Source organism: Oncorhynchus keta, chromosome 26, assembly GCF_023373465.1.
Source record: "Oncorhynchus keta strain PuntledgeMale-10-30-2019 chromosome 26, Oket_V2, whole genome shotgun sequence".
NCBI lineage: Eukaryota > Metazoa > Chordata > Actinopteri > Salmoniformes > Salmonidae > Oncorhynchus > Oncorhynchus keta.
In genome coordinates this window covers 26,193,524-26,208,789 of record NC_068446.1, presented here as the reverse complement: position 1 = coordinate 26,208,789, position 15,266 = coordinate 26,193,524, and the positions used below count along the sequence as shown (strand labels likewise).

At 42.0% G+C, this 15,266-nt stretch overlaps 1 protein-coding gene across 1 annotated transcript in view; it reads left to right on the top strand.

Annotated features, from left to right (window-relative positions):
• The window catches only part of LOC118358669 (ephrin type-B receptor 1-like), a 163,747-nt gene that overhangs the window by 141,885 nt on the left and 6,596 nt on the right, over nt 1-15,266 (top strand). Inside the window, exon 13 of the mRNA XM_052480447.1 lies at nt 5,176-5,325. Coding sequence (XP_052336407.1) covers nt 5,176-5,325 — 150 coding nt within the window. The remainder of the gene's footprint in view (nt 1-5,175; nt 5,326-15,266) is intronic.

The window sequence follows — 15,266 nt, the reverse complement described above, 5'->3', positions numbered from 1 at the left end:
GGAAAGAAAAGGGTAAAGGAAAGTAAAGGAAGGATAAAGAAAGTAAAAAGTAAAGGAAGGAAAGTAAAGGAAGGAAAGGAAAGGAAAGAAAGGAAAGGAAAGAAAGGAAAGGACAGAAAGTAAAGGAAAGTAAAGGAAAGTAAAGGAAAGAAAAAGTAAAGGAAGGAAAGGAAGAAAATAAAGGAAAGGAAAGGAAAGAAAGGAAAGTAAAGGAAAGTAAAGGAAAGAAAGTAAAGGAAGGAAAATAAAGGAAGGAAAGGAAAGGAAAGAAGGGAAAGTAAAGGAAAGTAAAGGAAAGAAAGTAAAGGAAGGAAAATAAAGGAAAGTAAAGGAAAGAAAGTAAAGGAAGGAAAATAAAGGAAAGTAAAGGAAAGAAAGTAAAGGAAGGAAAGTCTAGAAATGTGAAGGAGGAGAAATAACAATGTTGTCATGTGTTTACATGTGGTGTTTTGTTTGTTGTTGTTTGGTTAGGGTGATATGTTGTGTGTGTTGTAAATGAATTATGAATAAAAAATAACTTAAACATAAGAATGAATAACCTTTAGACGTACGAGAGTCTCAGGGATGGACTCCGGTCGTCGATTAACCCCAACAGTACACATTTATGTTGTAGCCCAGACAAAAACACCTGATTCAACTCACTGAGGGATTTCTGATTAGTTGGCAAGTTTAATCAGGTGTGCTTGTCAAGGGCTACAATAAAATTGTGTGATGATGATGGAGGGACTGGAGGACTTGAGAGTTGGGAAACAATGCACTACATCTGAAAGTATCGGTGCCTCTCAGGCCGTTCAAAATGTTGATTAAGGATCTCTTTGCTGAGGAATGTGATTGTTTTTCTTGGTGTGTTGGTAATGTTGTATATTTGCATTCTATTGCATTATGTAACTTGTGTGTAGGGCTCCCTTGTGAAAGAGCCCTTGATCACATTGATCTCAATGGGACTCCCTGTTAAAATAAAATAAATGTCAGCAGGAGCTCCAGTGCATGAGTATCTCATCATATCCCAGCTCAGCATGATAAATGCACATGGCCAACAGGCAAGCTGTTTCCATTACAAGAGCTGAGCTGCTTTGCTGCTGTTTGAAATGGGAAACAGGCTGGGGTCGCCCTTTTCACCTAACGAGCTCTGCCCTGTGCACCTCAGACTGCCCTGCTGAACAACACGATTGATTTCTTTCTGTTGGTTTTCCCTAATTATTCAAGCTCTCTAGTTGGTTTTCTCTGAAAGTTTAAAAAAAAATGTAATGAGATGCAGCTTAAGCTGACGGATATTGATGGGGATTTTATTATTATTTTCTGCCCTGTTTTGATCTTGTCTCATCACTGCAACTCCCCAACACACTAGGGAGGTGAAGGTCGAGTCATGCGTCCTCTGAAACATGACCCGCCAAACCATGCTTCTTAACACCCACACGCTTAACCCGAAGCCAGCCGCATCAATGTGTCGGAGGAAACACCGTTCAACTGACAACAAGGTCAGTCTGCAGGTGCCTGGCCCGCCATAAGGTGTCGCTAGAGTGCGATAAGCCAACTAAAGCACCCCCCGGCAAAAGCCTCCCCAAACCCGCACGACGCTGGGCCAATTATGCTCTGCTCTATGGGACTCCAGATGGTGACGCCTCTAGCACCGCGATGCAGTACCTTAGATCGCTGTGCCACTCGGTAGGCCCGGGGATTTTTTAAATTATGTTACTTAGATTGACGTACGGGTGTGTCAATAAACTCTTAAGGATTTCTTAACCTGTTTTTAAAAAACAGCCATTGCAGAGGCAAACCATTTATTCCAACCACAGTCTTTCGATGTCTGTCTGCAAGCCATTGGGAGTAAGGTTACTCAATGAAAAGTATGTTTGATTTTGCTGATGAATCTCAGTACAGATTCAATCTAATTGCTTAATGGTTGTATCGCATATAATACAGATATTATAACAAACTTAATATGATGGCTTGCTTTGGGAAGATTCACCCTTGAAGGGCACATTTGGAGTGTGAGTATCTTCATTGACTTTTAGTCCTTCGTAAAGATCACACATCATGGGGAGCGAGAAAGTTGAGACAGAAGTCCAAAGATGATAAGTTAAATTAACTCTATCAAAGCTAAGCTCCTTGTCCCTCGTAAAGTATGTGACTTCAACGTCTGACATGAGACGGCAGGTAGCCTAGTGGTTGGGCAAGTAACCAAAAGATTACTGGTTTGAATCCCAGAGCCGACTAGGTGAAAACTCTGTCGTTGTGCCCTTGAGCAAGGCACTTAACCGTAAATAAGTCATAGAGCATGAGTTAAGCAGGAAGCATGGGAGTACTTTATGTTAGGGAGGTACATGTAATGCTTGCACTATAGCTACTTGTGTCTCTCCACAAACTATTCTTCCAGAGAATATCAATATCATTTGTACTGTTCTCTAAATGCCCATTGATACTGGGTTTCTTCCTGCCATATAGATAAATGTACTCATGGTTTGGACAGAGTGAAACCACTTGGCTTTAAAATTGGATGAAAGTCACTGGAGACAGAGGGGAAACGCCTGCTTTGCAGAAATGGCCCAATGATAAGGCCATATTGATTTGGGTTTAACTGTGCTATAAAACAAGAACGTGTGATGGGAAATGCGATACCCCTGGATTTTTTTTTTTACAGAATAAGTGCCATTCTCTTCACCCAATGGGATCATAAACCAAATTGCCGGCTGGCATGAAATGCATTTTTCATCACCCCTCTGCCATATTAATAGTCTAATTTATCCTTGAAGATTGGAAAAACTAAGTCATTTGGTTAGGCTTCACATTACTATTTTATGGTTTTCTGTGGCAGATATATGAGCTTATGTTATATGTGTGTAAATGGGGGGGCGTGGGGGGGCAGAGGGGAGGTAGAGAGGTTTGCCTGTTTTTGTGCTAGGGATACAGAGATACAGGATAGGTTGTTTCTGTATTGTTGTATGTAGGTAGCATACCCCTCAAAAAGAAGAGTCAAATACATCATCAATAATTATTGTCATTCATTTAAGTAACAGTCATGGAGTAGCCAGCACATTACACCTTTCTCCACTCCCTATACTATACATTCTTAGAAAAATAGTTATTTGGCTGTCCCCATAGGAGAACCCTTTGAATAACCCTTTTTGGTTGCAGGTTGAACCCTTTTAGTTCCATGTAGAACCCTTAATACAGAGGATTCTACATGGAACCCAAAAGGGTTCTCCTATGAGGACAGCCGAAGAAACCTTTTGGAACTTCTTTTTCTAAGAGTGTATTTCACTCAGTGTCTGGAGCTCTGTTCTGTAGACCCTGTTTTAATACTGTCAGCCCACTTTTAAGTTTTCATAGTTTCATTGTTTCCCTGAGGGAATTCTCTCTTTTCACTGATTTTATTGGGAGAGAGAATGTCGACTATTCGTTATGTACATGTAGTGTGCGCCAAGCCTTTTGTTTGCCTCTGCATTTCAACAATTCGCTTTATTCAAAACCTCCGACATGGTTAATTATAGGGGATCTGCAATGCAGCCTCAATCTAGCCAACCATTACAAGTTCAGCAGGAAATACTGGGATTGTAGTATTTTTTTATGCTGTAGCATTCCTTTCTTCTGTTGTGGAAGAGACATCTGAGCTCGCCACCGGGGGGCCAAAGAACATGCATTGGAAAGTGGCTCAAAGCTGCTGTAAATGAAATGCACAAGAACTAAGAGCAGATAGTCTGATTCAAAGCATGCTTCTGGACAATGATTACTCTCATGTTGGCTGTTGCCACATTGAATACATTCCACATCAAATATCTTCCTTGTAAAATGGATCCTTAGTATTCTGTTATTCTTGAGTCATCAACTGACATGTAAGCATCAGATCCATTTAGCTGTTGTTGGCATGTGAATATTACTTATGGAGGTTTCCCTGCTCAACATTCAGTGGGGATATTTCCTCAGTCCTGCATTCACAGCACAGGCTTTTCAACTCAATACACTCTGCCCAGAACAATTAGAACAGAACCTTGTGCTTCATGACTTTCTGTCCAGAACTCCAGACAGAGTTTACAGAGGTCTTTCATACAACCAGTTCCAGATGTCTCCAATCGCTGAGATCCAGCACTTCACTGACAGCGCACACTCATCAAAAGTATCCCTGTAGATCGTGTAGCTAGATCGGGAGGGCTGTGTAAGCCCTCAGTTCCTTTGAAATCAGGCTTATCCAAAAGTATACACATTCAGTCCAATTGGTACTGTACACTCCTCCAGGAATTGCATAGAGAAATCCCTCCAGGGTGTGCTGTGTGCATAATGGGGATTATGAAGTGAACATTTTTCATCAATGTTTATCAAAAGAACTGCATGGTATGCCAGTGTTGTTGGGACACTCAGTCGTTACAGATGTACCACTCATCTTTTTTTTCTAAGTACATCAACAGATCCCTGCAGTCAGCATTTAATTTTAAACATATGTTTTCCAATAGAATATTTAAAATGATATATAAAGGGTTTTGTTTTAAGTCAGCTGCATATGTTTTTAATATGGAAATTGTAGGTTTTGCTTAAATACACTGTGATTGGTGGGGTGATTTCAGTAAAGCTCTGTTCTTGATCATGAAGTGTATTTGCAAGGAAGCTGTAACGGCATTCTTCGTTTGTGGAAAGAGAGTCGGACCGAAATGCAGCATAGTGGTTACTCATGTCTTTAATGAAGAGATTACGATACATGAAATAACTTATACATATACAAAAACAACAAACGGAACGAAAACCTATTACAGCCTATCTGGTGAAACTACACAGAGACAGGAACAATCACCCACGAAATACAAAGCAAAACCATGCTACCTAAATACGGTTCCCAATCAGAGACAACGAGAATCACCTGACTCTGATTGAGAACCGCCTCAGGCAGCCAAGCCTATACAACACCCCTACTCAGCCGCGATCCCAGTAATACAAACCCCAATACGAAAATACAATAACATAAATCCATGTCACACCCTGGCCTGACCAAATATATAACGAAAACACAAAATACAATGACCAAGGCGTGACAGAAGCTCACAGATATGAATCTAATTTGTCTTTGGCTATGACAACTTGGCCTTGGCTATAAAAAGCAGCAAGCTGTCAAATATTATGTCAAACCAGCCAGTGTAAAGAGACACAAAATGTAAGTCTAAAAAAATATCTTCTCTTCTCTCTCAGGGAGGGAAGATCCCGGTGAGGTGGACAGCCCCTGAGGCTATTGCCTACAGGAAGTTCACATCAGCCAGTGACGTGTGGAGCTATGGCATTGTCATGTGGGAGGTAATGTCATTTGGTGAGCGGCCATACTGGGACATGAGCAACCAGGACGTGAGTATTATACAATTTCGTGTCCTTTCAGTATCAACAGATGTGTGACTGTATTAAAAACTGAAAATACTATGATCAGAGATGGGCAGTATTTCTGTGTATTTTGAATATGTATTTTAATTACCTTTGAGTATTTTGTCATTTGTATGACACTGGGCTGAATAAAACTCCAATGTATTTTGTAACAAGATACTTTTCAAAATACTTTTCTATACCATTTTCTTTATAGCGGTTCACCATTTTGTGGCCCCCTTTCCTGCATTGGTATCAGAAGTGTTATGGCATTATGGTGTGATAAGAACGTCTGGTTAATGAACTAAATATACATGTACAGTGCATTCGCAAAGTATTCAGACCCCTTCCCCTTTTCCAAATATTTTACCTTACAGCCTTTTTCTAAAATGGATTTTAAAAAATGTATCCTCATCAGCTTTTTGATACTCCACACCTGTCAGGTGGATGGATTATCTTGGCAAATGAGAAATGCTCACTAAGAGTGATATATAAAAAAATTGTGCTCAATATTTGAGAGAAATAAGCTTTTTGTGCGTATGTGTAACGATCGTCTTTGGGAGAAAGAGAGGAGGACCAAAGCGCAGCGTGGTAAGTGTTCATGATGATGTTAAATTAAAACTCAGAACACTAAACAATAAATGACAACGTGAATTTACAAAACCGAAACAGTACCGTGTGGCCCAAACACTCACACGGAAACAAACACCCACAAACCAAAAGTGAAACCCAGGCTGCCTAAGTATGATTCTCAATCAGGGACAACAATTGACAACTGCCTCTGATTGAGAACCATACTAGGCCGAACTCAAAAACCCACATAGAAAAACAAACATAGACTGCCCACCCCAACTCAAGCCCTGACCATACTAAAACACAGACAAAAATAAAGGAACTAAGGTCAGAACGTGACAGTATGGAACATTTGGGATTTTTTATTTCAGCTCATGTAACAAAGGACCAACACTTTACATGTTGTGTTTATATTTTTGTTCAGTAAATGTAGTTCCTTAGGCATTAATCATGCAAACACATGTATTTTTTATGGCATCATTTTTTATGTATTTTTTATGGTAACATGGCATCAGTGAGACTCAATCTTAATCTTTTATTCTACAGCCACCAAAAGTTTTGCGATTATGTTGCGGGATTTAAAGGTAATTTGTGGTTTAGTACGGTACCCTGTGTCACCACTTAATTGCTCCAGGACCAGCTCAAGGGGGAGTTAGAGCACTGATTATGCTTTGGGTTCTACTGTGTCTCTAACTGACAATGAATGGGCGACATAAACCTGAATAGAAACTGATAATTGTGCACGACTTCAGTATTACTTACTGAAACTAAGGTTACACTAAGGTTTTTATTTTGTTAGGATTATTTTGGTACTACTGTAGTACTGTAGGCCACTCTCAACCAGTCACGTTTTTAACCAGACGGTCAGTAAATGAGAACTTATTCTCAACAACTGCGACCAACTGCGACCTGGCCAAGATAAAGCAAAGCACGGCGACACAAACAACACAGAGTTACACATGAGATAAACAACCGTACAGGCAATAACACAATATAAAAATCTACGTACAGTGTGTGCAAATGTGGTAAGATTAGGGAGGTAATATATAGGCCATAGTGGCAAAATAATTACAATTTAGCAATTGAACACTGTAGGGATAGAGGTGCAGAAGATGAATGTGCAAGTAGAAATACTGGGGTGCAAAGGAGCAAAACAATAAATAACAATATGGGGATGAGGTATTTGGGTGGGCTATTTACATATGGGCTGTGTACAGGTGCTCTGACAGCTGATGCTTAAAGTTAGTGAGGGAGATATAAGACACCAGCTTCAGTGATTTTTGCAATTCATTCCAGTCATTGGCAGCAGAGAACTGGGAGGAAAGGCAGCCAAAGGTAGGAGTTGGCTTTGGGGATGACCAGTGAAATATACCTGATGACCAGTGAGCTGAGATAAGGCGGGGCTTTACCTAGCAAGGACTTATAGATGACCTGGAGCTAGTGGGTTTGACAATGAATATGAAGCGAGGGCCAGCCAACGAGCGCATACAGGTCGCATTGGTGGGTAGTATATTGGGCTTTGGTGACAAAACGGATGGCACTGTGATAGACTACATCCAATTTGCTGAGTAGAGTGTTGGAGGCTATTTTGTAAATGACTTCACCGAAGTCATGGATCGGTAGGATAGTCCGTTTAGAGGGTATGTTTGGCAGCATGAGTGAAGGATGCTTTGTTGCGAAATAGGAAGCCGATTCTAGATTTAATTTTGGATTGGAGATGTTTAATGTGTCTGGAAGGAGAGTTTGCAGTCTAACCAGACACCTAGTTATTTGTAGTTGTCCACATATTCTAAGTCAGAATCGTCCAGACTAGTGATGCTAGACGGGCGGGCGGGTGCGGGCTCCGATCGGTTGAAGAGCATGCATTTAATTTTATTAGCATTTAAGAGCAGTTGGAGGCCACGGAAGGAGTGTTGTATGACATTGAAGCTCATCTGGAGGTTTGTTAAGACAGTGTTAACAAACCAGTTATACAGCGCCTGAGTGGCGCAACAGTCTTAAACACTGCATAGAGGTGCAAGCTGTGTTGCTACAGATGCTGATTCAATACCTGTGCTGCCCTCAACTGGGAGACCCATGAGGTCATTGTAGGTTTTTGGTTTCTCTCCCTCTAAAAACAGAAAAAATCATTCTAAATAACAAGCTGGCTTTATTTACAAATTAGTAACAATGTCTCACCCCACGTTCAAGAATGGCCTTTTTCTCACTCATTTTACAATATTTGAAAATAAAATAATCTCCAAAATATATATATTTTTTTAACAAAACAATTATTATAATTATTAATTTAGATTGATATTAAAGCCAGTTGGATATTATCACAGATATATTATTAACCCTGTTATTAACAGGACAATATATATTGGTTATAATTTTTATTTTTATTTATTTCACCTTTATTTAACCAGGTAGGCTAGTTGAGAACAAGTTCTCATTTGCAACTGCGACCTGGCCAAGATAAAGCATAGCAGTGTGAACAGACAACACAGAGTTACACATGGAGTAAACAATTAACTAGTCAATAACACAGTAGAAAAAAATGGGCAATCTATATACAATGTGTGCAAAAGGCATGAGGAGGTAGGCGAATAATACAATTTTGCAGATTAACACTGGAGTGATAAATGATCAGATGGGCATGTACAGGTAGAGATATTGGTGATATTGGTGTGCAAAAGAGCAGAAAAGTAAATAAATAAAAACAGTATAAAAACAGTATGGGAATGAGGCAGGTGAATAAGGGTGAGCTATTTACCTATAGACTATGTACAGCTGCAGCGATCGGTTAGCTGCTCGGATAGCTGATGTTTGAAGTTGGTGAGGGAGATAAAGTCTCCAACTTCAGCGATTTTGCAATTCGTTCCAGTCACAGGCAGCAGAGTACTGGAACGAAAGGCGGCCAAATGAGGTGTTGGCTTTAGGGATGATCAGTGAGATACACCTGCTGGAGCGCGTGCTACGGATGGGTGTTGCCATCGTGACCAGTGAACTGAGATAAGGCGGAGCTTTACCTAGCATGGACTTGTAAATGACCTGGAGCCAGTGGGTCTGGCGACGAATATGTAGTGAGGGCCAGCCGACTAGAGCATACAAGTCGCAGTGGTGGGTGGTATAAGGTGCTTTAGTGACAAAACGGATGGCACTGTGATAGACTGCATCCAGTTTGCTGAGTAGAGTGTTGGAAGCCATTTTGTAGATGACATCGCCGAAGTCGAGGATCGGTAGGATAGTCAGTTTTACTAGGGTAAGCTTGGCAGCGTGAGTGAAGACTCTGGATTTGATTTTTGATTGGAGATGTTTGATGTGAGTCTGGAAGGAGAGTTTGCAGTCTAGCCAGACACCTAGGTACTTATAGATGTCCACATATTCAAGGTTGGAACCATCCAGGGTGGTGATGCTAGTCGGGCATGCAGGTGCAGGCAGCGATCGGTTGAAAAGCATGCATTTGGTTTTACTCGCGTTTAAGAGCAGTTGGAGGCCACGGAAGGAGTGCTGTATGGCATTGAAGCTCGTTTGGAGGTTTGATAGCACAGTGTCCAATGACGGGCCGAAAGTATATAGAATGGTGTCGTCTGCGTAGAGGTGGATCAGGGAATCGCCCGCAGCAAGAGCAACATCATTGATATATACAGAGAAAAGAGTCGGCCCGAGAATTGAACCCTGTGGCACCCCCATAGAGACTGCCAGAGGACCGGACAGCATGCCCTCTGATTTGACACACTGAACTCTGTCTGCAAAGTAATTGGTGAACCAGGCAAGGCAGTCATCCGAAAAACCGAGGCTGTTGAGTCTGCCGATAAGAATTTGGTGATTGACAGAGTCGAAAGCCTTGGCGAGGTCGATGAAGACGGCTGCACAGTACTGTCTTTTATCGATGGCGGTTATGATATCATTTAGTACCTTGAGTGTGGCTGAGGTGCACCCGTGACCGGCTCGGAAACCAGATTGCACAGCGGAGAAGGTACGGTGGGATTCGAGATGGTCAGTGACCTGTTTGTTGACTTGGCTTTCGAAGACCTTAGATAGGCAGGGCAGGATGGATATAGGTCTATAGCAGTTTGGGTCCAGGGTGTCTCCTCCTTTGAAGAGGGGGATGACTGCGGCAGCTTTCAATCCTTGGGGATCTCAGACGATATGAAAGAGAGGTTGAACAGGCTGGTGATAGGGGTTGCGACAATGGCGGCAGATAGTTTCAGAAATAGCGGGTCCAGATTGTCAAGCCCAGCTGATTTGTACGGGTCCAGGTTTTGCAGCTCTTTCAGAACATCTGCTATCTGGATTTGGGTAAAGGAGAACCTGGAGAGGCTTGGGATAATGTTCATGGCTCCCGAGTGGCGCACAATGGGATTGCCTTGCAGTTCTCCAGCTGTATCCACTGAAAGCGTGCGAGGTTCAAGGCACGAGGGCATGGGCCACAGAGCCGCGCATAGAAGACCAACCTAGCCCATGGGGAAGGGAGGAGGAGGAAGGGGGGTGTTGGACCCCCACCCCGCCACACTGGAAATGGAACTGACTAGGGAAACGCCACACTGGCAATGGCACTGACAAGGGAAACGTTTCCGCTGTTCTTAGTGCCAGTCTGCACGTTCAAACTAAAAGAATGTAACTAATAATGGCATCTTCATGCTTACGTTAATAACATAATGATAAAATACTCTTTCAAAATGCCGATGTTTGTTTAGTTATGGATCCATAACGATTTACGATGGGAATAAATATCACTGAATTACAGAAATATCCTCCAATCCTCTATATGTAATTATCGGTGGAGAGTCACATCATATTTTTTTCATATACTGTAGGTCTACTGTAGGCGACATGAGTCTCACTAGTGTTGAGTAATGTGCTGTTAAAAGTGGGGTAGGTCTTGTTTATTTAAATAGCGTATTGAAGTTAGAAGCAATAGGATTTAAAGCAATAGCCTACAACTATTTTAGCACTGTTTTGCGATGCTCTGAGACAAGCATGGGGACTGGTCTTGATAAATCAATGAGATTTGTATATTCACTGAATCTCCATGTGTATGTCCATGGAATAAATCCAATGCACCACCAGGATGGACCTATCATGCTATGTTTTTTTTACGCATACGAAGCCGTTAATTTAGTCTATTTAACCAGACCCCATTTCAAAAGAAACAAGCACTCATAAATCCTCTTGGGGCTAGGGGGCAGAATTTTCACTTTTGGATAAATAGAGTGCCCAATTTTAACTTCCTGCTACTCATGCCAAGAATATAAGATATGCATATTATTTATAGATTTGGATAGAACACAGTCTGAATTTTCTAAACTGTTTGAATCATGTCTGTGAGTATAACAGAACGTATGTAGCAGGCAAAACTCAGAGGACTAACTGTTCAGAATTTTATTTTTATTGCCTCTCTCTGTTCCCTGACCTGTCATTGCCAAGGGTTATTTCTAAGGAACCTGTTTACAGTTCCTATCGCTTCCACTGGATGTCGCCAGTCTTTGGAATTTGGTTGAGGTTATTCCTTTGTGCAATGAAGAAGTAGGCCAACTAGGAACTGGGTACACTTTTGTGAGTTGCGCAAGACGTGAAAAGTGGCACTGGTTTGTTTTCATTCCTGTATTGAACACAGATTGCCCCGTCTACAATTTGATCGATTATTAACGTTTAAAAATACCTAAAGTTGTATTACAAAAGTAGTTTGAAATATTTTGGCAAAGTTTATAGGCAACTTTTGAAATATTTTGTAGTGACATTGCATTTTTTTGTAAGCTGTTTTTTCTGGATCAAACGCACTTTATAAATGGACATTTTGGATATATATGGACGGAATTAATCGAACTAAAGGACCAATTGTGATGTTTATGGGACATATTGGAGTGCCAACAAAAGAAGCTCGTCAAAGGTAATGCATGTTTTATATTTTATTTCAGCGTTTTGTGTAGCGCCTGCAGGGTTGAAATATGCTAACCTCTTTGTTTACTGCTGGTGCAGATGGTGCAGGCTATCAGATAACAGCTTCTTATGCTTTCACCGAAAATCATTTTTAATATCTGACATGTTGGCTGGATTCACAACGAGTGTAGCTTTAATTGAGTATCTTACATGTGTGATTTAACGAAAGTTTGAATTTTATAGTATTTTATTTGAATCTGGCGCTCTGCATTTTCCCTGGCTATTGGCCAGTTGAGACATTTGCGTCCCGCCTATCCCTAACTAGTCAAGCAGAATTCACTCTCTGCATCCTGCATCTGCATCCAAAATAAAATAAAACATATGTTCTGCGAAACGTCGCCTCTTTCTCTCATAGTGCATCAAAATTGTTTGAATACAAAAATTAGTACAGCCTCTACTTATTATACATAACATATTTTACATAGTTAAAACCACATACCTGCCTGCATCCAAAATAAAATAAAACATTTGTGGAGCACAAATGTTCCGTGAATCGTCGCCTCTTTCTACAACAGATGCACAATACAAGGGACTGGGATCATTCGAGGAGCTAGCCATCGTTCACACATACAGTAGCCAACCTGCTAAAACCTTAGCTAGCTATTAACCACATGTTGAATTCAGAATGTTGATATCATCCTAAAAAGTCAAATTACAAGTGCATCTTAACAATACCATCCACTTATGAGTAACCTCTAAATATACAACATTATTCATGAACAAAACACTGTGTGTGCTTAAAAGAATCAAACTTTTCTGAATATGACAGAAAAAGCGTGCCTACCTCTCATAGTGCATCAAAATGATTTGAGCACGAGCACGCAGGGCAAAACGTAAGTACACACTCCCCTACTCCCAGGATGCAGGCATGCATAATAACAAATCAACATGACATATTAATATATGAACCTGGTGAAATTCACATAGTACTTTAACAACTGTTAAACTGAGAATGTTCAAAGCCAAGCAACTATCCTGCACCATCCTCAACAAGTTGTGGGAAGGTTGTATGCAAAATAACCATGGGATAACCACGCTCTCAACAATTTCTAAGAAACAAATGGTTCTCAGAACATTATGTACTAGCTGGGACTGGTCTCCTCAAATCTCCATAGCAAATATTACACTGCAGAATTGTTGTGGATCTAGCTGTCTGCCAAGCTCTCTAGTTCTGTGCAGTTGTCATTCAGACCCTGTGTTGCGGCACTGCTGTGTCCATTAGCACAGCGCTCTGTAAGTCCTTGAAGTAACCCACCTGGAGATGCTGGACAATTCTAGGTAAAGAAGATTATTGTTGACAGCACGGCTCCCGGTTTACAATAGTCCTGCCCCAGCCACTAACGAGATCTCCTATAGTGAATCCCTAGACAGTAACTCTCTTGCCTGCCACTCTCCTGCAATCAAGGTTGAATAGTTAGGGGGCGGGGGAAAATTTCTTAACAAAGACCCAGCTCTGGGTATATAGCTGCAGTTCATTAAATTCTCTCTCTCTCCTTTTTTTCTGTTTTACAAGCAATCAGTCCCCAGTGTCTGCACGGAAGCTGGCTGCTGCCGGTCGCTATGGCAAAGCTTTCTGTTCTTTTATGGTGTGGTGATTGACGGATGTCTGGTGGACCACTCTCTCTCTCTGATAAAAGGGGAATCAGGGAATGGGCATATATCAAAATCCCTTCAGACGTCCCGTTTTTTAAAAACAATTATCAACTGCGGTTTCCATTGTTCTGCCTGCAGTTCAGCTGCTACACAGAGACCAGGGAAAATCTGCTGAGGATCGTATTGATAGAGAAAATTGATTAATCAGATGCGATGTTACTGTAACTTTTGATTGACAAATTTGGAGTTGGAGTGAAAATCCCAGGGTTACTAAGAGTGCACATTTCTGCGTAGTTAAGCAAAGCTTTACACATTGTTTTTGGTGTATTTTTCCTCTCTGTGTAGCCAGTGTTTACACAACCACAAAGCTTGGTCTTATACAGGGCCAAGCAGTGCCAAGCTGGTGAGAGGCTTAAGTTGGATATGATGGTATCATTGGCCAATGATACCATCATATCAACTGTGCCAATGAAATCCTATTAAAGTTGTATTCCACTGCTCTGTTCCAGTGTTCTGAAACCTCCAATCTGGAAGCAGTTGAGTTGCAGGTGTCTGGAAACATACAGCGCATCAAAAGCCTTTGTCAATTGGTTATGAACTCTTCCATGATCCAGAGAACGTTATACCAAGCTTTTCAAAACCAATATGACCATTTTCCATTTTCCACCAACACCTTTGTCCATCCATTTAGGCTATGCTGTTAGTGTGACCTCATCTATGTCCCTGTCACACCCTGACCTTAGTATTCTTTGTTTTCTTTGTTATTTTGGTTAGGTCAGGGTGTGACATGGGTGATGTATGTGTTTTTGTCTTGTCAATGGGTTTTGTATGTTTATGGAGGTGTTTCCTATCTAGGTGTTTTGTAAGTTTATGGTTGCCTAGATTGGTTCTCAATTAGAGGCAGCTGTCTATCGTTGTCTCTGATTGGGAACCATATTTAGGCAGCCATATTCTTTGGGTGTTTTGTGGGTGATTGTTCCTGTTCCTGTTTCCGTGTCAGTGTTTGTCGCCACACAGTACTGTTTCGGGTTTTGTTTCTTTTGTTATTTTTGTATTCAGTGTTCAGTGCTTTCTTTGATTAAAGTTATGGACACTTAACACACTGCATCTTGGTCCGATCCTTACTCCTCTTCAGACGAAGAGGAGATCTGCTATTACAGAAACACCCACCAACAATGGACCAAGCAGCAGGAGGAGCAGCGCAATCAGGACTATTGGACTTGAGAGTAGAAACTGGATGGAGATGGACCCTGGACGCAGCCGGGGGAATATCGCCACCCCAAGGCAGAGCTGGAGGCATCCAAAGCGGAGAGGCGGTGGTATGAAGAGGCAGCACGTCTGGAAGCCCGAGAGGCAGCCCCAAAAGTTTATTGGGGAGGACACACGGGGAGTGTGGCGAAGCCAGGTAGGAGACCTGCGCCAACTCCCCGTGCTTACTGTGGAGAGAGAGGGCGTTGTACTGGTCAGGCACCGTGTTATGCGGTAGAACGCACGTTTTCTCCAGTACGCGTGCTTAGCCCGATGCGCTACATCCCAGCTCCCCGCATCTGCCGGGCTAGAGTGAGGATCCAGCCAGGGCAGATGGTACCAGCCCTGCTCCCCAGACAGCCAGTGGGTCTCATCGGGCCAGGATGTCCTGCGCCGGCATTGCGCACTGTGTCTCCCGTATGTCTGCACAGCACAGTGCGTCCTGTGCCTGCGCCCCGCACGTGCCGGGCTCAAGTCACCATCCAGCCAGGACGGGTTGTGCAGGCCATTAGCTCGAGACCTCCAGTGCGTCTTCACGGTCCGGTCTATCCAGTACCACCAGTGCCAACACCACGCACCAGCCCTGAGGT